At 38.3% G+C, this 27,314-nt stretch overlaps 1 protein-coding gene across 3 annotated transcripts in view; it reads left to right on the top strand.

Annotated features, from left to right (window-relative positions):
• The first annotated feature begins 4,603 nt into the window (after nt 1–4,603).
• Nucleotides 4,604–27,314, top strand: part of RB1CC1 (RB1 inducible coiled-coil 1) — a 72,986-nt gene continuing 50,275 nt past the window's right edge. For 2 of the 3 annotated variants that reach the window (XM_064653251.1, XM_064653244.1), the window contains exons 1-5: nt 4,604–4,717; nt 17,717–17,835; nt 19,803–19,930; nt 22,438–22,564; nt 22,831–23,001. In XM_064653251.1, the coding sequence (XP_064509321.1) occupies nt 19,860–19,930; nt 22,438–22,564; nt 22,831–23,001 (369 nt within the window). In that variant the 5' untranslated portion in view covers nt 4,604–4,717; nt 17,717–17,835; nt 19,803–19,859. Of the gene's footprint in view, nt 4,718–17,716; nt 17,836–19,802; nt 19,931–22,437; nt 22,565–22,830; nt 23,002–27,314 lie in introns of those variants that run through there. The other variant, XM_064653261.1, reaches the window with a different exon arrangement.

Here is a 27,314-nt window from a genome sequence, read left to right on the forward strand (position 1 = left end):
TACTACTACTACTATTATTATTATTTTATTATTATTATTTTATTTCAGTTATTAAATAATTTCTATCTCAATGCATGGGTTTTACATCTTTTCCCTGATTCTCCTCCCCATCTCACTGGGGAGGGCGTTTACGTGAGCAAGCAGCTTTGTGTTACTTAGTGGCTGGCTGGGGTTAGACCAAGAAACAACAGTAAGGGAAGCAGAAGTACACAGGGAGAATTTATGGCAAGCAGACATAAAAAAAATAGGAAGATGTGGTTTTTCAAGTACATTTGGAACTAAATAAATACTGACAGCATTGGTTCGTTACTGGCATGGCAGACTACAATTGTACAGAAAAACTGTCACCAGACCTCACTCTGATACTGTGGGACTGTGCCTTGTCCAAGGCAGAGCCCCTGCCTGCCTTGCTGCCATCTTTGGCTTCCAGCTTGCCTTGCCTTGAAGAGCAGCCTGCTCTTTTTGCTCTCTGACTACAGCTGCATAAATATGTAGTTTAGAAGAGACACATTCTTTGGTGTAACAAATTTGTCACCCAAAATTAAAAGCATACAGGAGTTGAAAAACTCCTTCAACCTTCTCATCTGTTTTACAGAATGTGAAAAAAATATACAGATGGATCCTGAACAGTATCTTGAAAGAATAATAACCTACATTTGGTACAGCACTTTGCAAATGTGAAGAATTACCAGTGACCTTGATTAGATGCTTTCTTTTTGTATATCCCGGAGCAAAATAATCTTTATAGAATACAGCTTTTTTACGATAGAAGTACCAGATATAATGTTAAATTTTAGGTTTTGTTCAGACAGGCTTATGAAAAAACCCTGTAATTAGTTGCTTGGCATGAAGTGGCTCTGGATCACTTTGAGAGGAAGCAACATAATGAAATGTTACAAGAACAAGCCAGAACAACCTGCTCTGCTAGCAGCACTTTGCTTACTCCTCAGAACTGAAGTTCCTGCTTCGGTCCAGCCTGAGCTGCCTCTCAAATCAATCAACAGTTGCCCCACACGTGCTGTAAAAAGCAGAACAATGCTTAAGCGCCTGAAGCCTCATTTTATGCAATTGTTGAGAGCCTGAGCAGCAGCGGTGCTTTGCCAGAAAACTACAAAGCCTGTTGGCACTACTGCTTCACTGTTTAAAGAGATGCTGCTGCTACTCTTGCTGGTCTCTCAGCTACTCAAACTTCAAGAGGTCACTCTCAGTAATTTCTCCTCAAGAGAATTTTAATGAGACTTATTGCTGCTTCAGGCTTACTAAAACTCAAAGTTGTTTTTTACCTCTGTTTATAGCATGCATGGCACTTGTTCTATCAGGTTCTAGCTGGATATCATTCCCTTCACAATAAAGATTAGTCCTTCATCACAATCAAAGAATTTATGAAGGAGAAGAACATTTTAGGAGATGCAAAAAGCTGAACTTGACATCTGCAGAACTAAAACAACACAACTTTGACGTAATCAGTTTGACGTATTCATTACAGAAAGATGCCTTGAATTGCTTTGAAACTTGTATTATATTTCCCATTACATTACATCTGTTCATCCAAGTACCGATGTCTTCTCAGCTCCATTCACTCTTGTAGTCTGAAGTGCCACAGGTGTCTTTCAGCATGTGGGTTATTTGGACACGTCTCCTAACAAGCTGAAAAGTTGGGGAGTAGTTGTTTATGGGGTGCCACAAGGTGGCAACTGGGGCTAGAGCAGCCATGTTTACCTTTAAAAGCCCACAAAAGTGGTGTTTTCCAAGAAATACCTGTCTGGACAGGCTGTGAATATTCAACATTGTCTTTCACGAGTCAAACAGGCAGGAAACTCTCCAATGTAGCAGAGGTGGCTACTAAGAGTTTACAGTGAAAATCATAGGCCTGGTTCAGCTTGTGCGAAGTGGTAAACTTACAAGCTGGTGAAGTCAAAGTAAAAATAAAATTAGGTGAAGGGATGTGTGTATGTTTAAACACACCTAAAGTAAACTTTTGTGAGGGGAAGAAAATGCTTTATATAATGGACCTAGCTATTTTACTGAATGCATAGAATCATAGAATGGCCTGGGTTGAAAGGCTTAAAGATCACCTAGTTCCAACGCCCCTGCCGTGGACAGGGACACCTTTCACTAGGCCAGGTTGTTCAAGGCCTCATTCAACCCAGCCCTGAGGGATGGGGCATCCACATTACCTCTGGGGCAGCCTGTTCCAGTTCTCACAGGAAAGATTTTTTTCCTAATATCTAATCTAAACCTACTCTCTTCCAATTTAAACCCATTCACCCTTGTCCTCTCGCTACAAGCTCTTGTAAATAGTCTTGCCCCATTTTTCCTGTAACTTCCCTTCAGGTACTGGAAGGCCACAATTAGGTTACCCTCAAGCCTTCTCTTCTTCAGGCTGAACAAATAAAATTCTCTTAGTATTTCTTCATAGAAGAGATGCTCCCTCCCTCTAATCAATCTGGTGGCCTCCTCTGGACTCGCTCCAACAGGTCAATGTCCTTTCTGTACTGGGGAGCATGACATGCTTGCACTCTCTTTTGCAATCCTCTTCTGATGTGGAGAGTATATTCTATATCTGAATATACTCTGTCTGCAATATTATGCTTTGAATTTCCTATATTCCCTGACCTGCTGTCTATAGTGTATGTTACAGAAGGAGAGGTCATGGTGAGGTAGCAGGGAAGGCACAATCCAGCTGTATGCTGTGCTTGAGGGATCTTGGCTGGAGGATGTCTGTAATGCCAGTGTCGTGACTCCTACCTGCAGTTCCAAGTCAAACAAGCCCCTTGCTTGTATACCCCTCTCCAATTCGCTCTTCTCTAAGTGAAAATGTCCTTGTCTCTAAGAAAAATTCTGCAGGCTGAGCCTCTAAAGAAACTTGTAATAAAAGTGAAACCCAAAAGTGACATATGGGAGGTTCACTTTCATTTTCTTAGACAGGAATAAGAGGGTGCTTCCCACCCTACAGCTCACGGGCTGCTTTGCATCAAAAGCTCTCCAAGCTCCCATGGGGGCCCATCCTCCTCTGCAGGGAGGGAGGAAGCGGAGTCTGACCTGGGAGGTGAGCACATCTGGGGCCACCCTGTCCTGTGGTGAGGGGATAAGTTGAATGTTTTTAAATGCAAACGATGGGCTTTCACCTGCCCATCCCATGCTGGGGTGATTTTTAAGGTGTGAAATCTTAATTTTTCCTAGCAACTGGAAATGCAATCAGCCATTGTCTTAAATGCTGAAATAATAGTCAATGCCTATGGCAGGAAAAAGAACATAGTGACAGAGAGCCCTTGATTCTTTGCTATGAATCCTTCTCCTTTTATTTATATACAGTTTATCCTTTATAGTAGGTCTTCACTTCAGGCCTTTAAAAAACTACTGTGTGCTTGGGGAGCAGACTCATCATTTGGCTGGACTGGCCATGGTAATCTTGCCTTCTTTAAGTGAGAGATGATACAAAGAAGTGTGGTAGAAACTGATATCTGTGTAGTTGGAAGATACATTTCATATCAAGTGTTTGATAAGTTTCTCTGCTAGAAGCTGACATTTTTCTATTAGTTCAGGGTGTAACTAAGTATTGCAAGACATCTAAAAACATCTTTTTTAAATGATTATTTAATTCAAAATGTCAGTGAAGCGCACAGAAGTTATTTCAGTGTCGTTTTTTACAATAAAACTCAAACCACACCAGACAGATTTCTATTCTTTTCTAAACCTCTCTGTAGATTTCCTAAATCTTTGATCTCCTGTGATCTCAGAGTAAAATGAAATAGAATAAACCATGTGCTGTGGTAAGGCTGAGGGCATGACTTCCAAAAGCCAGAGGTATCCTGGGCTGCATCACAAGCAGTGGGGCCAGCAGGTCAAGGGAGGTGATTCTGCCCCTCTGCTCTGCTCTGCTGAGATCCCACTTGGAGTGCTGCATGCATGGGGACCCCAACACAGGAAGGACATTGACCTGTTGGAGTAAGTCCAGAGGTGGGCCACCTAGTCCATCAGAGGCATGAAACACCTCTCTTACGAGGAAAGGCTGAGAGAGTTGGGATTGTTCAGCCCGGAGAAGGCTTTGGGGGGACCTAATTGCGGCCTTCTAGTACCTGAAAGGAAGTTACAGGAAAGATAGGGCAAGACTATTTATAAGAGCATGTAGTGAGACGACAAGGGTGAATGTGTTTAAATTGAAAGACAGTAGGTTTAGATTAGATATTAGGAAGAAATTCTTTACTGTGAGGGTAGTGAGGCACCGAACAGGTTGCCCAGAGAAGCTGTGGGCGTCCTATCCTTGGAAGTATTCAAATGCCAGACTGGATGGAGCTCAGGTCTGGTGGAAAGTGTTCCTGCCCAAGAAGAAGGGCTGGAACTCGATGATCTCCCAGCTCCCTTCCAACCCCCGATCCCGCCCGAGCCCCGCAGCCGCCGCCGCTTCCGCCGCGCGGTGCCTCCCGCGCGCCGCCCCCTCCCGGCAGCCCTCGCGCCGGAAGCGGCTGACGACAACAACAAACAGCGGCGGCGGCCGCGCCAGGCTGGGCTCCTCTGCTCCCGCGGCCCCGGCCCGCCCGCCGGATCCGCCGAACCGCCTCTGCCGCCCCGCCGCCTCTCCCCGCCCGGCCGCGGCTACCGCCGAGGCGCTGCGTGCCCCCGCCGAGCCGCCTGGCCCGGCCGCGCGGCGCGGGGGGGACGCGCCGCCACCGCGGCCGCCGCAGGATGCGCGGCGCTGCCCGCGCCGGACCCTCCGGTGAGTGGGGAGCGCTGCCCCCGAGCTGCGGGCAACCCCCGCCGCCCCGCTCGGCCCCTCCCCGCCGCGGGGGAGGCGGGGACTCCGGTACCGGGAGGGCGGCCTTGGCGAGGGGCGGCGGTCGCGGCTTTGGGCGCGGGGCTGTACCCGCGGGGCGGGCGACAAAGAGCCGGGAGGCGGCGGGGAGGGGGTGCAGAAGGACCGGGATCCCACCGCTGCTGCCGGTGCCGCGGAATGACCCCTGCGCAGCCGGCGGGGGGAGCAGGCACGGGGGGCGGTGACTCCCAGCCGCAGCGCCGGGCAGGCCGGGGTGCTCCTGCCTGCCCAGGGCTCCGCTGCCAGGGCGAGGGATTCGCGGTGAAGTTACTACAAGGAATGACTCAGCCTGGCAGCGCCTCCGTGCTCGCCGGCGGCGGCGGTCGGGCGAGCGCCGGCAGAAGCGATGTGTGTTTACAAACGTTGTTCTTTCTTTCCCTCGGTTGTTTACTTGTTCCTGCTCCCGAGGAAGCATGTGTCGTGTGCTGGATTTTCCCATCGGTTTCTTCTTATTGCTTTCCAGTAGACTTTCAGGCTGTTGTCTTGACCAGTGCTGGCGTTTCTTTCTCACTGACCCCCAAAGTACTGGCTGCCAGTGATCCAGAAGTAGAAATGCTAATATAGGAGCTGGGAGAATTAAATGAGCTGATCTTTGTAATGCTCATGCTTCTTACTTAACGTCAGGTAGAGAGGAAATAAAAAGTCACGTCTGTTCTTGAGATACTCAGAACCAACCCAGAAATGTTAATTTAGACCTCATATGGCCCTGGCTTTCTTCTCTTGTGTCATTTGTTTTTTGTCTGAAGTAATTACATGGTATGTTCTGGTCATGAGCCATTTCTTGTGGTTTGTATTTTAAGCTTTCACCTTTATTTTTTTATGGGAAAGAATGAGAAGGTTAAGCTGTTTGTGTTTTTTTTTCCTTCTGCTCACATAAATGTGTGTCAGAATTAGTTTGTGCCATTGGGTTTATGGAGGAACTTACACTTCTGAAGGTGTGCGTTTGTAAAAGATGGTAATGTATGAGGTATGGTAAAAGATACCTTAGTAATTATAGAGAAATAATGAGGATGGAAAAACATGCTTCTTACAGTTGAAGTTTATATAGCTGAGAAGTACAATGAGGAATACTAGACACTATAAACAGAATCAGAATCATAGAATGGTTTGGGTTGGAAGGGACCTTATAGATTATCCAGCTCTAACTGCCCTGCCATGGGCAGAGAGACACCTTGAGGGAGACCAAGTTGCTCAAAACCCCATCCAACCTGTCCCTGAACACCTCTAGGGATGGGACATCCACAGCTTCTCTGGGCAACCTGTTCTAGTTGTCTCACCACCCTTGCAGTAAGGAATTTCTTCCTAATATCCAGTCTAAACCAATCCTCTTTCAGTTTAAAGCCATTGTGCTCCTTGTCCTGTCCCATACATAGCCTTGTAAAAAGTCCATCTCTATGGAAATACTTCATAATAATAATGAAAATGTGCACTACTACAGTATGTTTAAGTTGTGATCTTGAAGAGTGTTTCATATGTAGTACCTTAAGAAGCTTTTAAAAGATGAAGCACATAAAGAAAGGGCCTTACTGTTATCTAGTGCTCTACTTTTGTGCCAAGAAACAAATATTAACAAGAAAGAAATTAGGTATTTAAACATCATTGAGTTTAAATGAAAGTGCAGGGGATATATTTTACGTATTGTAACTGCTCTCTGGAACTCAAAGTGGTTTTATTATGTTGGGAGTAGTAAAGAAAACAAATTGTTGAAGAACACGGGATAAGGAGCCTTAGCTGCAGCAGTTATAGAGCTAGAAATACAAACAGGATCTTTTGGGATAATAGGTTACTGTAAGATAGACCTAACTGTGCTTTGGGAGTATACTATTGTTGTTTGCTTTGTGCAAGTAGCTGTGTGTTTTGTAGATTGTAGGATAGCGATCTATCTTATGTTTTATTGTATTGTTCTAGACTTGTACTCAGCACAGATTTGGGTTAGTAATCTCTGGGATCATGTTCAATGGGCTGTCTCTCCCCATGTCAGGTTACTATATTTATAATTAGAAGTGTATGCAGCAGACTTATGCTGTGACTGGAGAAGAGGGCAAGGGTTATTTTGAGGTCTTTTGTGGTGTCTGTTTAAAAAACGGTGTGTCCCTGCATGTTGGCTGAACACAGCTAAGGTTACATGGTCTTGCAGAAGTTAAGGTGAAAAACTGAATTTCTAAACTGTTAGTACATTTCTTAAAACTTCAGTTATTCTCATTAATTAGGGGGTTGAGGGTATGTTGGGGATAGGAGAGCAGCACGTGTTGATTTGCTCTTCTTGATAAGAGAGTGGCAGTTACAGTAGTTTTTCTGTGTGTTGTCCTCTAGGGTATGTTGTCATTGGTATGTTCTTAAGTCTTTATTTGGTTTTGAACTTGCAGTTAGTTTCTGTGGAGGACTGGCTCAGAGTGATGTGAGGCTCTTGAGACTTGTATTGCACAGGTTGGGTGCATTCGCATGTTGGGGTAAAGTGAAACAAGTTGAAATGAAAAACTGTAGTGTGTGTACCCAGCTGTCACACGAGTTACTTCAGTCATTTGGATACTACCCAAGCAGTCACGTGTCTCCTGCATATGAAATGTTGCTCAAGAAAGTTGTGCTCCTGATTTTTGGTTCACAGCTCAATGACAATATATGAACAGTTTCTGAAGAGGAGGGGAGAAAAAAGTTAATACCTTACTACTTTCAAGGACCCTATTAATAGTTAGCATGCTGATGCAAAGTTGTTAATCAGTATTATTGAATAGCAAACACTTGATTACGAGATGCCAACTTACATAATAATGTATTATACTGCAGGACCCGATTGAGTGCACCAAACAGGCACTGATACCAAACAGGCAAAAAAGAAAAATATCACTAGTATGTAAATTACTAATCTAATTCCAAGAATTACAGAGTGTCTATTTTATAGCTGATTTGTCAAAGTAATGATTTTGGTGTACAAGTTGAAAGATCCTTACATGAATTCTTTGTTGCAAAAGCCTACAGCATAATTAATGGTGATAAAAAAATTGCTAGCAATTATTTTTGTGAGCTAATTAGCATTCTGTCATTGTGCAAAAGTCACTTGTCTATTTATGAGTTAATTCCTATTGCAGATCCACTCTTTAGTTTTGAATTCAGTTGAAGGAGAGAAGGCGGAAGACATCATAGATGTGTATCAGCTCTTTCTATCCCTATTTGTAAGCAAGCTTGGAAGTGTGTATACTTTGTCTTTTCTAATGGGATTCATGCATAACTAAATTCTTAAGAATACGTAGATAGTATCTTAATATCAATTGTTGGATGTTGTTGATAGAAATATCAAAAAAGATTTATTGACACAAGGTTTTCATTCAGAGTTTGAGATGAGGCTGGTCAGGAGAAACACCAGGGATGTCAGAGCAATTGTTGCTTGTCTTCTATCCATCTCCAGTTGTGTATTTTTTCTTTTGTTGTTCAGGTCTGCAGTCTGTGGTTTCAGCATGGTTCTGAGCTTAAGCTACCAGCAGCAGCTCAGTGTAGCTTTTTATGTCCATCCAAGATGTTGACAGTTTGGTTTGGAAACAGATTTTGCAGCTGGGCCTGCTATCTTTATCGCATCAAGGTGAAACGATTACAATGTGCTATATATAAAGCTCTACTGGTTTGTGCATCTAGAAAATAAGCTGTTGTAGAATCTGGTAGCCTGCTTTCTATGTGAAAAGACTTAAGTGCTGTATGAATTTCTTTTTGACCTGCGTTGATTACCTGCTTATTGAAAGTAAAATGTAAAATTGCTTTGTTGACTAGTCGGGTTCCGAATGTCCTGTGTCTGTCTTGCTGTGTAATGCCATAGGTTCAATAAGAAGAATGACGTGCAAGTATTTGAGAGCAGCTCTGCTTAAGTAATGTTCTAATGAGTCTCTGACTTCAGAACATGCTTTTATTTTTTCCTTAGGAAATAGCTCATGTTTTCTTACCTCCTAAGACTTACTTCTGCAACTGTATTTTTGCTTTTTCAGGAAAGTAGGAAAGTTGTGGTAGTGGTGAAATACTGAGTTCAGTATTTCAGTTGCATTGTCTTTTTATTTAGAGGGATTAGGTGGAACTAGTAACTGTATGATACATCAATCTTCATTATTATTCTTGAAGATGTGTTTGACAGGCCAATATACTGTTTTTATTTCAAACAGATTGAAAACAATATGTATTTTAGAGTTAGAAAGCAGCACTGAAGAACTAATTAAAGGCAAAGTTTTACTTGTATTATTCAAATTCAAAAAATCATACCACTCTTAGCAAAGCTAAAATATTAATTCTGTAAGAGTTGCACTTTGCTGAGATCCAATTTATAAATGTTTGAGGTAGCTGTTTCTAAATTCCGAAATTTTACTTTGATTTAGTGTTCAGTTTTCTTTTGTAACTGACTTATCTGCCATTTTATTTTTTTTTTTTGTAGAACGTGTTCATGCTGCATTCTGTAAAATATGCTCTTCTGTGTGTTGTAGATGTAGCTGCAGCACTTTTTGCTCTATATTGTTTGAATGGTGTTTTTTTCCTGATATAGCAGGGACTCTTAATGTCAGTGGTTTATCTCAAACTTTGAGTTTGTTGATACCAAGTAGCTCTACTGGTATGTCAAAGGTGTGGAAATTTGACCCTTATTTATTGTAGTTGTGCTTAGGATAGACAGTTCTTGCTGACAAAATGGTACTTTTATTCATACAGTTTTCCTTCCATCCTCCAGAGTGTGTATTTTTATTAAATTCAAATGAAGCAGAAATTCTTATGTAAGAGTATATTGTGTAACTGGACTAGAAGCTCTCTTCTAATACATTGTGCTTATGCTATATTGCAAATATTCTACTAGTAAACTCAGCATGAGTTTATATGTCTATTTAAAAATATTCTTTACAAGTACTCATGTTGTCTACTGATTGAAAGAGACTTGATTCTCAGTGAGCGGTTTAAAAATACGGCTGAAAATTCTCAGTTCTATCTGAATGAAGGGGGGGAGGGGTAATGTGTAAACTTTCGTGTATTTTTATGTGAAAGGCTTGGTGGTAAAATACCTATAAATTTAAAAAAACAAATATAATATAACAACAGTTTCACATGCATTTTCACTATGGCTGCATACAGCACAACCAGGGTTCAGTAAAGAGGAGTACAGTTTTACTACCTCAACTGCTGTGAGTTGTGTTTTTTATTGGTTTTCTTGGTTTTTTGTTTTTTTTGCTTTTGTTTTTTTTTTTTAGTGAGGTTGTGTAGTTCTTAAATTGGTAATATTCCATGAAGGGATTTATTAGTGCTGTTTGTTAGCTGTTTTAAACTAGCAAAGACTTATATCCCAGAAAGATAAAGAAGGGCAGATGAAAATTAGGAAACACTTTCTTGAGATAAGAGACAATTCAATATTCTTCAAACACATCCTGCAGCTTTTTTCGTTTCTGAACACATTGCTGTTATCTTCTTTCAAATTGATGCCAGTAGAGATCTGAAGGTGATTTGTAATTATGTGGCATCCAACAAGAATCTAGACTTGATTTCTGAATATGTATTCCTAGGGAGGCTGGGGGTTATATTGGCTCTGCATCTCACTGATAGTCCTGTACTTACCTGTTTCAGATACCACTGAAATAAAAAAGAATGTTGATGAATGGCAGGAAGTTCATAGGTGACATATGAATTATGAGTAACTTAAAAAAATTGAAAAATTTCATCTTTAGATCATGAAATTCAAATGCTAAATTTATAAACATCCATATGGATAAGAAAAATTTGAAACCAGTTTGGAAGTTGCAAATTATTCAAACATTTTTCCAAGATGGTGGTGCATTTCCTTATTACTGGAAAACTTTAATGTTATTTGAAAACATGATTGCATATGAATAGAAATTAATTCAGGAAGAACCTGAGACTGTTATGTAGGCAGTCAGACTAAACCACAATGACTTTTACTTGTCTTACATTTCATTATTTTCAGTCTTTTACTTTCTTTTCTATCTGTAGTGCTTTCATTTCTGTGAAATAAATGCCATTTAATCAGTCTTAATTTCTGTGATTTCATCTTTTAAAGTGAGTCTGGCCAAGATTTTTCTCTTTTCTACATAAAAGAGAAAAAAGCATTATAATGGTATATCTAGAGAGGGGAGGACAGGATGAGTGGCCTCTTAGACTGTATTTTGAGAAACTCTGTCCTGCATTGCATCTCTAATAATTGCCCATTTTTAAGTTATCTTAGCCTGCTCTTTAAGAGGATGCTGGCTTTTTTTTTTTTTTTTTTTTTTTTTTTTTTTTAATAGGTTTCCATTTATAAGCAATCTACCAGTAACTGAGGATGACATGGGCAGTTAGGAGTGTGATGCCTTCTGAAAATTCTTACTTGTCTTCTTGAATGATGGTTCTGATGTTTGGTATCCTCTGTATTCATTGGCCTCTTTCCAGCCTTAGTTGAAGTTTATCAGTTTGTGGAGCTGTGTTGTGAACCAGATCAGGGAATCAATTTGAGCTGTTGGTATCGTGGGGAAGTAAGCTGTTTCTAACTTGTTACAGCAAAGTAATCCAGTTTATTCCAGAGAAGTATAGACAGTTGCACCACTGAAAGTTGATGCAAGGAAAGGAGCAGGAGAACTGGCTGAGGAAGGGGATTCCTAAATCTGGTGCTCTTTTCTATAACCAGTGTTCATGGTCTTGGTTAACCAGAGAGAGCATGTTAGTGGAAGAAGCGCTGGTGCCGACTTGTCTGAATTTGGTGCAAGAAAGAAAGGAATTTTTGTTGTCTGTTTCTTGCAGAATTGTTTCCAAATACTGTAAGTTTTTTACATGCTAATTATTTTAAAGAGTATATGTCTACAGGGAGAACCTTCCCAGCAGTATGAAGTCAGTCAGTAACTTGAATAAACCCACCTGAAGCTCCACTTACCCAAGAGTGCCATTCTTTGCAAAGCAGTTGCATTAATCTCTGTAATTCGAGGGAGGCTTGTATGCTACAAATGCCTTTGAAATGGCAAAATTATACATTAAAAAAAAAATCTGACAAAACCTTCAGTTAACTTTGCAAAAACCAAGGTACAGACAGCTGTGGAAAGACTTGTTTCCATCAATTAAAAACCAAAAAAAAAAAAAAAAAGGAAAGAAAGAAAAAGGATACTACGGGCCGTGGGCTGTTCCCTAGCAATAAGATTGTCAGGAATCCTTGGTTTGTTTTCCGACTTGCACCTGCTAACTGAGGCACAGAAGTTTCACTTCCTATCATGTAAGAGATGTGGGGTTTTGAAAAATGTGGTAAAATTGTGTTTAACTGTTGAAGGAGAAAAACTATCTATTATATGGATTGTGCTTTGGCAACTCCTCAAATCAGTGAAACCTGCAGTGTAAATAGATGCTAACCATCAGATCTCAAGTTTTATAATTATGTACATATGGAATCATGACACAGTGTCTAATAATGTGCTTGTTACCTCATGAATGTGTTTCAGACTCTTGCTTTCCTAGAATTCACAATGTAAGTTTTGTCTGAACTTGTAAGAAGCTGCATTGTTTTGGGCCACACCAGTTTCAAAGCTACACTTAAACACGCACCATGTCTTTTTACTTGCCCAGATGCGGTTGTTTTTGATCTCCTGCTGTTTCAGTGTTGATGTTGTTGAGGATCTATGAAGGCATTGTGGCACCTACGTCGCTGAGGGAGGAGCTTCCATGTAGTTCAGAGTTGCAGGAACAACTCTGAATATGATGGTGATATGTAACTCAAGTATGAAGTTAGTATTATACAAAATGATTCATCTTAAAGGAAGGGGAGGGGGAAAGAAGCCTCTTATACTATGAAATACTGAATTTACTGACTTTCGAAATTCCACTTTAGTGAGTTGGAAATGAGGCGCTTAGGGATGTTTCCTGGTTGCTCTGCAGAATTGCAGCTTATTTCTTGTGTTGAGTGGAAAAGACTTGCTTTACTGACCAGCAGCTGAGTTTGAGAGCTGCTAACAACAAAGTGACTGTTGGAGTTGCTGTAATTAAGTAACCGCCTCTGTGCCTGATGCACATCTCAACACAGTATAAATAGAGCTCCAGATGGCACCTTACAGATGTCAGGGATTGACAGTCTTTCTTTAAGACTACAGTGTGGCTTGAACATGAAGTTTATAGGCTTTGATATAAGGTGGTAATGGGAGATAGGATCTCCACCTGCAATAACATATATCTCTCTGATTAGATGAGGTCTTCCGGTTAAATTTATTTTGGAGGAGTGGAGGATGAAATTATTCTCTGCAGTTGGGTCACGAGGAGCTCTACTATTTATTCATCACATAGCTTAGGATTTTTTTTTTTTTAGTTTTTCTTTCAAGTTTTTAAAATGCCTTTTAAAGCATATTTCCTTTCAACAGTTGGTTATCCAGAAAAAGGTATGCATTTGCATTGTAGTTTAGAAACATAACCATTTCTGTTGCATAAAGCATTACTAAAGAATGTGTGCCCTCACAATGAGGTCATTCTTTCTATTCTTCTGGTGGTGGTAGCAGTAATCTTCTGCAAAATTAAGATATTTCTGGTTAGATGCCTTGGTTGCAGTTTAAAGAAAGCTCCTTGAAGTCTGCTTTTAGAGAGGATCTTACAACTAACATGAGGAAAAGTCTTAATGTCATTAAATTCAGCTTCAATTTCTATTTTTGTTTTCCTTTCATACTAGAATTTATGTGTTATAAAATACTTTGCTTGTGGTGTCTGCAAGTTGAAGCAAGAGAGCATTTTTTGAGAAGGGCACCTGAAAAAAACAAAGGAACTGGAGGTAGAATACAGGTTTATAGAAGAAAACATAATGAATTGTAAGGAACATTCTGCACTGGTCTATTACAGTTGCCTAAGTTGAAGTGAAACAGGAAATCCTGCTCTAAAAGGAGAGGAGAAGAAGGTGAAATCACAGGAGTTGCAGCATCTCAAAGGGAAACCTTAGGATTTGTTATATGGAAATAAAGCACAGTTTCATAGCATGTTACTATGCTCCAAAGTTGACTCTCCATCTCCAGAGGTAATAAAGGTATATTCCCCTTTAGGGGAGATGTTATCCAAGAAGATATTTAGTGAATGAAGAGTAGCACTTGAGTCTTTTTAAGCATGTGACAGACTTGTCAGCCTTTGCCTCAGATGAATTGCCCTTTTGACAGGCAGAAATTCTGTGGTGATGTCCCGTGAGACTCCTGACCCTTGTAATTGAGGATAACACTTATGATTCATATTGGAGACACTCTGTTACCTGTAGTGTAGCCTCAGCTGGTCTGCAGTAAAAGAGAAACTTCTTTATTAGCAGTGTACAGATAACAATCCTACAGAGTTATGTGAATGTCTAATAGCAATGTGGAATTGCAGGCACTGAGCAAACAGTGAGAGTCTTGCCTTGATCAGGTAGTTCTATCTGCTATCAGATTAGAGCCCCTTTCAACCTGGAGATATACATAAGGGGGAAAGAGTTTGGACCTCTTGGTTCTATCTGACCTGGAAGATGAAGCATTTATGATGCTTAATGTACAAATGTGTAGCCATACTTCTCTGGGAACAAAGAGCAAGGTACCTTATATGGTGGGTGAGTTGTTGTTGTAGATGGAATTTTAAACCACTGGGTTTAAAGGAAAGCCACAACTCTGGCATTGTTCGGTTTAAATTCTTTGGAGTTAAAGAAAAAAATATCAGTATCTTCATTTGCTTAAGTTCAGTTTGCAATCCAGTTTATAAAGGAAGTATGGGAAATGAGATGTGAAAAACGTATCTTAACTTGAGAAAGATAATATGGAGGAAACATAGTGACTTTAAAGTGAAGCTGATTAATGTCTCTTTAAACCCAAACAACATAAATGTTGATTTCTATCTTTGTCCTGCCCTGACTGCCGTGTTTCAGTGTCTGAGTTTGTAAAGCTGAAAAGAATTGTACCATGAAGCAATGGAATGGTCAGCATTAGGTAATGGAACAGAGATTCTGCACTTAAGGGCAGAAATGGTTGGTTAATGTAGCCATAGGATTATTTTGTGGAGTATTGTGAAACCTATGATGCCTGTACTGTAATGACAAAAAGGAAGGGTCTGTAAACAGACCTTCATTTCCTTTTACAGATGTAACAATGAGCATATTCTGAACTAAATAAAATACATCTCCATACTTGTAAACAACATGTTGAAAGTATTGATTGACACAGACTTCAAAAGTAGTCAGTTGTTGAAGAGTTTATATCGTATAGGAAAAGATTGCAGTAATTGCATTGCAGTGTAAATACAACATAGAGCAGTGAAATAAATGTCACAACTGACATAATGTATTCATTGCTGGTTTTGGTGTTTTGTTAGCTAATGTAACAAAGTATACGTATTCTGAATTAATTACAGAAGCTGTTTCTACTTTGGGCTATTCTTACTTACATGTCATCTCATTCTTTTTCTTATATTTATATCTACCGTATTTTGTCTGCCCTGGCAGCTGTTACAGAAATTTCAAATGTTCAGCTGTTTTTTTTCATGATGTTACTGATAATTTGTGGCAGTTCCTCATACAAACTTCCATCCCATAACTTGAAGGATCTAGTTTATAGGATAGCATGGATCTAATGCTGCAAATCACACAGTTTAAAAAAATAATCTGGTTGGATTAGTCATTTGTGGTTTTGTCTGATTACATAGTTAGCAGTTCTGTCTTCAGTAGCTGTCAAATTTTGTAATTGTTTGACCTCTATTAAAACGAATTAAAATAATTTGAGCACTATAACACAAAAACTTGAAACTTGTAACACTATGTAGGAGTTTAATGCTAAAAAAATTTTTAAAAAGCCTGAAATTCTCCTAATGGCCTGTTGTGGTAATACAAGAAGAAGAATAATAAAATGCTTGTGGATATATTCTGTTGAAGCTTGATGGTGTTACTTTCACTCCAAGCTTATTTTAAGAACTTATGTTACTGCTGAATAATAATGTTCTGGAATATTGGGAACGAACTTAAAGGCTAATTTGTGATATGTAGCTGACCTTGCTTGCTTGTCTACAGTAACCTGACCTTTGAAGGAAAAGAAACTTAGGCAACTGTGATGAGTTTCATACATTCCTCCCCTCATAACTAATCTGGGACTCTGTTCAGAGTCAGACATATGTTGTCCAGACATCAAGACTAGGGAGAGCTCTCAAAATTCATTTTCTTCCAGTGTTGCAAAAACAGGCATCTGGAGAGAGGCACTTGACATAGCTCCTGCTGAGGGAAGGGAGGACTGCAGCCTGTCTTTGTTGGACATCAGTGAGTCTGTAGGAGAGGCTGCTGTTAAAGACGTGTATTCTCTGAAACCTTTCTTTACACAATTCCTTTCTTCCTGAAAGCATTCACTGAAATTTGTGACAACCTTGGGAGTGGGTGACTTGTGTGTGTTTCTGTGAATTCTACTTTTTTTTCTCTTTTTTTTTTTTTTTTTTTTTTTTTAGGAGTAATCTAATACAAATTTGTCCTGCCTGTGTTAGTGTAGTTCTTTTGCCCCCAGGATTGTTGGCTAAAATGTTGGGTGGAAGAAATACCACTTGTTTTTTGTCTCCTTAATGGTTGCAAAGGAATTACAAGACTAGAGATTTCTGTGTTGTGATCCTAGTTTGCGGCACAGGTGTTTCAGTAGTTTCATGTTACTGTGCATTGTTTTGATCTAAAGCAAATATTCATAAATTCATTTTGCTCAAGTACAACTACTGATTGATGATAGCTAAACTGGAGGAAGACACTTCAATTACCGTTTTTTTTAGTGGTAGTACTTAAACACATTGCTTATTTCCCTTTTATTGTATGTACCTTTCCTTCTGACAAAATGATGTGTGCATTTTTCATAGGAGTAAAGAGGGAGTGGACAGGAGGGAGGAAGATAATGTCTCTGTTCTGTGCCCATGAAATAATTTTTTTCCTTTATCATAAGGTTTGAAATTTGGGACAAAGTGTTTGATTTAACGTTAGTAGCATGAGTTGTATAAAATGGTTTACACCTTCTAATGGTTTTCAGGCTTCAGCAAGCCTATTTTTAGTAATGGATTATCACCCTTTATAGTGCCTGATCATCTTCTCAGAAAGCTTGCTGGGGCATTAACATGATAGAAATAGTGTTTGTTTGCAGTTTGGAGTTTGATTGTGCACTTGCTTTACTGCCCTGAGCTCAACTGCTCATCAACACATTCCTTGCCAAGGGCTCCTTCTCCTTTGACACTGCTACTTAACTGAAGACAGTTAAAATGAACTAGGGTAGCCTAAAAAGATCACTTTTGGTAATCTGGCTCATTCTGGTTGTTGCAGTTTCCACTGTAGTTTAAAAAGCAGTTCTGGGAGAGGAAGCCCCTGGCAAAGATGCCAATGACAAGCAGGTGGGGATGGTTAACATCTTCACTTTGTTTAAAAGAGAAATTAGAATAAATCAAACACATGTTTTGAAAGTAGGCGAGTGGCTTAGCATAATAGGTTACCTTGTTTCAGGTGAGGAAGGTGACACTGATTCCTGAAGGAGTCTGTTGGAGATAGCTGTTCATTCAACATCAGTAGCTTGTATACCTTTTGATGCTGGATTTTCTTAGATAAATTGCATGTGTTATGACTTTTGCTGTTGCTCTCAGCATCATTGTATCAGCATTCTGCACTAGTTCTGAACAATAATTTCAGTTAATGGAAGTGCAAGCAGTTCCTTTTTAATGAGCTAAAATTCTCTCCTGTAAATACTCAAAAGTATCATTAACAGTTACTTTCAACAAAACTCATGGGCAAAAGTGTTCAGGTGTGTAACAGTTCTGGGCAGATTTGTAACTGGATAGCGTTATTAATTAAAAAACAACTACCGTATAATTATCATTCTGGCATTGACATGCACTGATTTCTGGGTTAGATGCAATTATGACCATAAAATCCTGGCATTTTAATAACACCTGTAATTGCATTTTCATATCTTTTCTTTACAGATCTTCTCTGGCTTTGAACAGCCATGCTACTCTGTTGCCAAAAATCAAGTAAAGCGAATGTGTGCAGTTACTCTCCTCTTGATTTTGAAGAAGGTGGTAACTTTGTATAGTGCCTGAAGGTAATTCTTTCTTTGCTTGAAGTTTAAAAAGTTGGAGACTGCTGATGCATGGCAGATGCTGTCATAAATGTTCTTGATCTTGATAATGTTTCTTCTTTCTGTGTTAGTTAGGTTTAGCACTGTGGTATGGAGGGGTAAATGATTAAAATTTCACTTTGTGTATGAGATGAACACATTCTCTCATATTTCACTTCAGCCTGGAAAGTAATGTTTATGTGAAAGCTGGGTACTATACATGCCTTTTACTATGCTTTGATTGAAAAGAGCTTATTTTTTTTTCTGTGTGTCCCATGCTGCTTGCTTGAAACATTGTGTTATTTAATGTTTGTTTCTAATTCTACCTGGATCACAGTCACAAATACATTCTTTGTGAAAAGAAGGTTATGTGCAGGAGACCAATCAATTCTGAAACTTAGTCCAAAGAATTTAGTAATAAATAAATAATTGTTAGCTTGTTCTTGGTGTTCAACAGTTTTTACCTGTCTAATAATTTGGTTTGTAGAATATTCATGTCCCAATACAAAATGGAACTGTTGCCACTTAGTACAGTAGAGTTCAAGTGTAAGGACAACAAAACTCTTTTCAGATTAAATTATTTAGCTGGGGCTTTTTTACCACAGGTGTTTCTGAAATCTTGATGTGAAAATGCATGTTTTAACTAGTTTATGTACTATAATTAATTCTTGAGAAATATGTGGAAAGCCACTCTCTTGTAAAAAAAGCTCTTTTGACTTTCTGAAATAATTATTCTGGTAAAATCTCTCTCCTCTCCTCATTTTAATGGCATATTAGTTTTATCTGTGGTCTGTCAGTTTTTCTGGGTGTAGGCAAAGAGATAAAGGCAAATTCAGATTAAGCTGAGAGTTAAACAGTTAGCTGTGTAGATCTTGTATATGTGTTCAGGGAAAGAGGGGCCACTTACAGTACCTATGTAGCAATTTGATCAAAAAAGTCTTTTTTATAATGATATAAAAATATTACTTAGTGGCTAAAACTTTTACAGCTCAGCTTTTTGTAACTCCTTCCACATAAAAAAAAAAAAATTCAGGTTGTTAGTGACTGCCGTGTTATTCTGCAGCAACTTTGTTAGTGTGGCAGAAATTACTCATAAACTTCCTAGCTCCTGTGGAGGAGAAGAGAAAAAAGGCTCAGAAGTAAGGAGTATTTCAGTGATAAAATCTCAGATCTCAATGTTTTACGAAGCAGGTCAAGGTTTTTCATCTGTCACATACACTGGAAAAACCTGTGCATATAGTTGCTCCTCCAGGTGCCTGTGGGGCACGAGACTGAAAATGCATCCTGTGTGTTGGGCTGCACATTCTTTCTTACGTACTCTATATTTGCCATTGGTGACAAAGAAGGTAGCTACAGATTTAGCTAATGCTGATAACAGAGGAAAATAATTTTTAAAACTATTACTTATTGTGGAGGAATACAAAAAGGAAATCTACCCTATTTTTTTTTTTTTTTTTTTTTTGCCAGTGCTTCAATATGTCTGAATGAAGAAAGTATGGATAGGGATATTAGTGAGCAGACAGACTTTGTAGCTGTAAGTTGAGGAAAATAGATAGCATAGGTCATGCTGCTGTTTGTAAAATCTAGAAAGGATGTCTGGAAATAACTGTATCAGGGCCTTTAACAATATATTTCATAATTGAGACAAGCCAGATAATGATCTGGGATGGAGACTTCTGCAACTGGAAGTTTTTTAAAATTTTTTTTTTTATTTAATTTTTTCGTTCTCAGTATATATTTCCATGTGTTCTTCTAACCATCTGCACATGCAGAGACTTACCTTGCCCATGTTTCTGGTCAGAGGAGCATCTCTATCTTTAGAAATAGATAAAGAAAGGTGGAATGTGAGGGATGATGTATTCACCCACTGTTTATCTGAAAGTATTTTTTCAAAAGCATGTGCGTGTCTTTCATAACTCATGTAAAACTAACACTTGAAATTTTTGTTTCAGTTTCTAAATGATTTTATCAGTGGAAGTTATAAACTTCAGAGACCTAAAGAAATCATCATGAAGCTATATGTATTTTTGGTCAACACTGGAACTACCCTTACGTTTGATACTGAACTTGCTGTGCAAAAGTAAGAGAGTAAATTAATTGTATATTGCTTGGTTTTTTTAAATTAAAAAGCATATATAGTTATATACTAGATTCTTGACAGATGATACTCATTTTTATGAGTAAGATGATACTTATATTTTTATAAGATGATACTTATATTTTTAGTATGTTGATATAGTTTTCTCACAGGTGTTCATGTATTTGAGTGGATTTTGGTTGTGGGTTTTCTTCATTTTTTTGTGATTAGCATTTTCAATGCCTTGCCAGATGATTCTTTGTGTTTGAAATCCCATGAAAGAGTAGAAAGGTTATTTACTTTCTGGAGCAGTGACAGAGACTGACCTACTCTTAGCTGAGTCTGGTAGTATTTTTGCTGCTTTTTGAAAAAGGCTGTCAGAATGACTTCTGGTCTTTTGTGCTCTTTTATTGAATGGTGTTTTTCTTTATGATTCCTCTGTAAGAGTTTTGTTTTTCACTGACTGACATCATAGAAGAAGTTGTGGAGGTTTTTCTTTTTCTCCTGTCAGTATGCTTATCCTGAAGAAAATGTGTGCTCTTTAATGTTTTTAGATTAAATGCTAAAGAATTGGCATGAAGTTTTTTGTGTCATTTTCTGGATGGGTAAAAGTGGGTTCTATCCTGTGTTGTAAGGCTCCAAAATGTTTTACATCATCTTGTATGTAAAACTTGAACCTCCGAATGCCCAATTGCCTGAAGCATTATCGGTGTTATAGGATCACAGTTAAGTCCCAATAAGTCTCCTGTTTGTTTGTTTTTTTTTTTACTGCGTATCAAAAGCATCTTTCAAGTGTGTGCTTTGTGTTGTATCCTTTTTTCATTGTTTTCATGTGCAAGACACACTGTAGGTAGCAAGAACCAAGCTTACCTGCTGTCTTCTTACTCTACCAGTGATGAATGAGTTAGAACAAGTAGTTGTGCTTAAAAGACTTTTACCATGGATTTTGTACTCAAATGCATTGTTTTCTTTCTTCTGAATTCCTGTTTGTAATTTTTGTGACTCAGCAAGTGAATTCGGATTTTGAAAATTGTTTGTGTTGGTGGAAGGGTTCTAAGACTGTATCTACTGATTGTTTTTGTATGCTGTTCTCTAAAACCTGTTGACACACAGGGTGTTATGAGCGTGAAATACTGTTTCAGCCACTCTGGTTCTACCAGGTCATTTGCAGATGTGCCCATACCCCTGTATGGTGTCCTAGTACATTTAGACATTACGTTTCGAAATCATGGTGAGTGAGGTACAGCATCTGAGCTGCCATTCCAGGCTCCTAATAATCCAGTAGGGGCCAACTTTTTGCTGATTTGGATAGTTGTTTGAAAAAGAAGCTTTCCAGCAAGTGAACCAAATGAAATCAGGGACTCTTCAGTTGAACTGTTTAATATCTTATTCTGTATATCTGTACATATGGACTTGGTCTTTCTAGGAAGACTGACTTTCTTGGGTTCTTTGCCTGTTTCCTTGTACATGGGCAGGCCAAGCTATATTCCTAAAGAGCATGGAGATGATAGGTGAATGGTTACTGTAACACAGCTAGCAAGTACAAGCTTGTACTCATGAGAGGTTTGTAATGAGTTTGTGATGTTGTGTTGAATCGTGGTTATTTTAGATAACTGATCTTTATGATCTTTATTTTTCGAGTACCATACAGCCAGTACCATTGTTATGTTTCCTGACAGTTATATCAAAACCATAGATGCTTGTGTTGGTTACTCTCTTCACACTCTGAAGCTTTTTAATATCTTTGCACAGGTACTACCACTGTGTGTTATAATTTGGTTCAGTAACTGTATCAGATTAGTAAATTCTTGTTTATTTTGCTGTTTGCTTGTGTTTTGAAGAAAAAGTCTAGAACAGTCTAAAATAAGCAATAGTATCATAACCTAGAAATCCAGGTATGAGGCTGGTAAACTGAGAACAGGGATGATCTATTGATATACTGTTTCTACATTGAAAGTGTCTGTGATGTTTATACAAATTTGTTGCATATATATGGATTGTTAAATTTTCTGTTACTCTTCAGTGCTATTAAATGCACTTCATGTAAGTAAATCAGTCAATTTATTAGGTGAAACTGTGCTTACATTACACATAATGAAGTGTTGATATTCTTGTCTTGTAGGGTTTTATCAAGTCAGCTCTTGGTTCATGAAGTCTGCCTTAAAAGAACATAATACAACTTTTACAGTTGTTATCCTAAATGCTTGATATGACTTAATCCAGAATTTCAGCATACAAACAGATCTTGGAAAAACATTACCAATGATGCACCAGTAATGCAGAGGCTGTCTTCTTTTAGCTGAGAGCTTATTAGTGGGATATCCAGAATGCAACATGTTGTGACACTTAAAAAACTTAGAAATATGTCATTGTGCAGGATAAAAAGTAGTGCTTGTTTTAAAAATGTTCTGCTTTGACACTGACAAGTCACCTGTGCCTCTTACAGGAGTATGTAAAATTAGAGACACCAATATGCTGATAGTGTCATCTTCTCTTCCCATTTCTTCCAGTGTGGCTGATCTGAAACATGCAATTCAAACAAAGTATAAGATTGCCATTCAGCACCAAGTGCTAGTTGTCAATGGAGGAGAGTGTATGGCACCAGACAGAAGAGTGTGTAGTTACAGTGCTGGAACAGTAAGTGCATACTGCATTCTTAGTCTAGACTGTCATTTATAGGGGAAGAAAAAGATGTTTTACCAAGGAATGTTTAAGTATTTTTCCACAGTGTGCTGTTTACTGGATTTCTTTAATTTGAGGAACAGTTCCTTCTGTATTCACCTTATACATGTAGATTTTAACTTGTTCTTAAGACATGTTACCCACACAGTGGAATAATTGATGATTAAACAGTATGTTGCTTTTACTCAGTCTTTGGTTTCATTTTCTTTTTTTGAGTATAGGACACCAATCCAATTTTTTTATTCAACAAAGAAATGATCCTGTGTGAACGTCCACCAGCTATCCCCAAAACTACGTTTTCAGCAGAGAATGAGATGGAATTGAAAGTAGAAGAATCTCTTATGATGCCTGCAGTGTTTCATACGGTAGCATCACGAACACAACTTGCTGTGGTAAGTAGATTCTTACTGTATTTGCACACCAAAGGAAAATATGTCAGAGGGGAAGCTTGCTGTAAAATATGAAATAGTTTGTTCAAAAGGCAGTAAGAACGGCATGCTAGTGATGATGTATTCTTCAGAGCCTTTATCTCAGAGTATTTCAAGGTAAGTATTGAAATGTGCTTGCTTCTTTAGCATGTTCAGAGCTTCTTTCAAAAGCATAATGTGAGACACCTTTATGGATGAATATGTTTACACCATTTGCAAAATAAAAGCAGTCTGGTTGCTTTGGACGTATGCCTTAATGCCCTGCCTTGTTTTCAGTGTCCTCTGTTTGCCTCAACCTGAAATCAGAAAAGTAACTTTGGAAACATTGTTAACCCAAGTAGAAAATTAGCAGTATAATTTTTAAAAGCACCTTGCCAAGCTTCTGTTTCATGTTATGTGTCTAAACAACTGGTGAGGAATTAATAAAACTAAGCTTCCTTTTGCTAAAATTCAGATTGCCTGTTATTGAGTACTGGCTTTTACTTGCATATATATACTTGCAAACTAGTCAGAATCCCAATTTGATTACTTTTGTGTTATTGTAATTGAGAGAACTCGTTTCCTGCAGCGTGGTCAGTAAGATACCAAGTGTGCCTGCAGTAGGAGCAGCAATTTTTTGGTGTGTTCAAAAAACTGACACAATGCCTTCAGTAGATGGGCTGATTGTGTTTCTTCGTGTTGGGAACTGATCTAATTTCTTTTCAATTTTTACATTTAAATGTATTAAATATATTTAATATCTCTCAAGATTATTTAAGGTTCTGATGGCTGGGAGTGGGAGAATGGTTATATGTAGCACTTTGCACAAAATGAATAGTAATATATGTTTTGGTAATAAAATTTCTTGGTTTCAGTGACAACTTTATTGCAGTCCAAAAGAATATTTAGTGCTTGAAATGGCTAGATTTTAATACCATACAGCTGAATTCAGAGAAAAGTGTTAAGTCTTGCGTATGTACAGAGATTTTGTTTTTTTTCCATTGGTATCCTGATCTGTTGGGAGGGGGAATTTTTACTAAATAATCTGACCTTGACATATTATTTGATTTAAGGCAAGGATTGAGTCCAGTAGACTCCTCCTCTTTCTCCCACCTGTTGACAGTTATTGCTGACTTTGTAAATAGGGCCTTGAGTTACTGAGTATCTGTGAATCACATGACTGTCATACAGGAAAGAGTAGATATCAATGTGAATTCAGCTAAGGAGTGGGAGGTTTTCAATTGTGCTCCTTGAAGAGTGTGAGGATTCTGGGTTTTAGCAGCTGAAATTGAAAGTGGTTTAAAACCTTTTTTTCTTGTGAAGTGCTAAGAGGAGGTTATAAAATAAGCAAAACTGGTAGCTGTTAAATACTAAACATTGATTTGATATGAAAGGGGACTGTGGTAATTAGTATGGTCTTTGTGTTTGTGTTTTACTTAGGGTAATGGAAGTGAAAGGTGGTGGTACTCAGTCTCACATTTCTCATGGTTGATATTTTATCTTCTCCATCCCATCTCCTATTTTCTGGTCTTAAAAATTCTTAATATTGCTTTCAGTTTGATAAAGTTGCTATATAATGATGGAACATACTTAATTACTCTGGAGTAAGCTTTTTTTATTCCAGGGATTTTATTGCTACTTAGACTTGAAAAAGATTGTTGGTGCTGCCTAAGCTTCCCCCTTGATTCTGAAGGTTGCATTAATATGCAGAGCACAAGAGTTTATTGCAGTGTTTGTGCTTTTAAATATGCTATTTAGATCTTTACTGGCTCATTCTGATGGCAGGTTTGTAATATTATATATTTAGCTACAGACTGGAAAGTTTATGTAGAGAGAGTGATCTTGAGTTGATTTGTAAGAGGAAAATAAATCTTTCCATACTCGATGACACTTATTAGTATTATTGAAGGATGGGGTGGAGGGGAAGAATTCAGTATTTAAAGGTCTTTAAACTTGAATCTAAGTAGAATGGAGGTTTTATTTTTAGCCTGCAGATTTACCTTCGGGAAGATTATTATTTGTTCCCCACTTCTGCCAGTTCTTCCCTGCTTGTAAAAGGGCTGCAGTGACAGTAGACTTTTTTTTTGTGAAAAAACTTGGAAATTTATTTAAAGACTAAATAGCAGTAATATTCGTAAATCTGAAATACCTTTACACCCCCAGTTAATTTTGTCCTAGATGTTAAATCTTTTAAAGCCATAGGATGTGTGTTAGGCTGTGAAAATGAATTGGGTACTTCTCTGGGGTGTCAGGGGAATGACAAAACTGTCATGTGTGGTGGAAGATTAGTAAATAGTCTGTTGTGATTTCAGATGTACCAAGGTGTGAAAACTGTATAAAGAAGTATTGCGGTGTTGTGCTGAAGTAGTTATTCGTGATGCCTGCTTGAAGCGTATTGAGCAGTAATTCAGAAGAAACTGAGGGAGGACTGGGAATGTGGTTAGAACATTAATCTTCTTCAAGCTTCACCATAAGCCTCTTGCTTGGGAGGAAGAAGGAACATGGGATATTAATCCTTCTCAAAATCAGTTAAGATCTGGGGAGAGTTAGAAAGGCTCTGAACCTCTGTAGTTGTGTGATTGATGCATCCAAAGCCACAGAGAGCACTGTATGGGAGACTTCCTGCAAAATAGACAGGAAAAGTCTACCATATAATGGTCCAAGCTTTGTCTTTTTATTAATTTTAGAGAAACAGTAACCTACTTTACCAGAAAAGCAGAATGGCAGTACTTGATGATGGAGAGTTTTTTTGCCTGTTGTAATTATTTAGGACATTTTAATTAATTAAATTTGGTAATTAATACTTACTACTAATGCATGTGCTAATACATGATGATAATGTTTGGGAGTAGGAAAATAAGAGTTGCAATCTAGATTATTGCTCGTGATAAAGTTTTACCTATTCTTGTCCACAACAAGAAGCAGTGATGTGTAACTATGTGAAAATGGAGGAGAATATTTGATAGCTACTGGTTTCTATTTAATTTGCTATCTGTTCTGCCCAGAGGATCTATGATTTGACTTTTAAAATCAGACATAAGAAATTGTAAACAGCATATGAAATAGTAAAAATTGCTTTTAAGATGGCTGTTAACGTATTATGGAAGAGTTCTTGGTTATCTCCTGTGCTTCATGCTCTAGGTCTACTGTAGTAATAGACGAACTCATTGTATGAAAGATTATGAATATTTCAGGGAGTGAAGACTTATTCCTCTCTTGTTTCCTCCCTCATTTTAAGCCTGCCTGAAAACTGTTCAGTTTAATTTTGGCATCTGTAATTTGAACTGTTATACCACTTGGCAACTATGCTGTAGAACTGTAGGAAAGGTGGGGGTTTTTTAATTTGTTTTACCTTATTTTAAACCTTACTTGTACTGTGGAGAAGAGTGGACAGATTTTTTTATTCCCTTTTTCTGATCTCTACTTTGTATACACTGGTATATAACCTTAATTTTTTTTCCCCTCATAATAAATGTAACTCTGGATTCTCCTTTAAGAAGTATTTTTACTAGTCCATGCATTTATGGCCTTTCCTTCATTTTTTCGACGTCTAAAACTGGCCATTATTGACTTAAATTATACTTAGGCTTTCTGCATTTTTCTCTCTAATATTTATTACTATTCAGGTATAACCAAAAGTCATCTTAGTTCACAGTTGAGGCCCTGCATTCTTACAGCCTTTTGCGTACGCATTTTTAGATAAGTATATGTAAAAGGAGCTATTTTTTACCCCCAGTTGAAACTAATTTCATTAACTTAGATGTAGCCTTTTTTTTAGATTTCGTAACTCCTAACCAAAAATTATTCCTGTGGGAAACTTATTACCTCGTGTTTGGTTTTCAATGGTACTGTTAGTCATATCAAGATATATCAATTTTCTGTGTTTTCATGATTTTAACATCGGTTGCAGATTTTATTAAGTTCCTGTTCACTACCTATGATCTCATTATGTAGAATTCACAGTATAAAGATTAGGTAGCTTTAAAGAAGCTAAATCTGTTATCCGAACCTGTTCCTTTACCATTTAAACTGAAAATCTTGACATAGGTTTTGTCCTACATGGCGTAATGTGTTTGTTTATGATTTTTTGGCTTTTTAAATCTCTGTTAAAGCAACTTTCTAAGCCTGTTTTCATTTTATATCTCAGTGTTCTGATTTCTCTTGGACTAAAAACTTACTTTTGAGACATCTGTTCCTATGGGGTTCCAGCTTACCTTTTTACAAGGCTCTGGTTTCCCACCTCTCCCAGTTCAGCAGTTCTGGCCTTGAGCTGCAGTATGTGGACAATGAGGTGCACG

Source organism: Pseudopipra pipra, chromosome 1 (assembly GCF_036250125.1).
Source record: "Pseudopipra pipra isolate bDixPip1 chromosome 1, bDixPip1.hap1, whole genome shotgun sequence".
Lineage (NCBI taxonomy): Eukaryota > Metazoa > Chordata > Aves > Passeriformes > Pipridae > Pseudopipra > Pseudopipra pipra.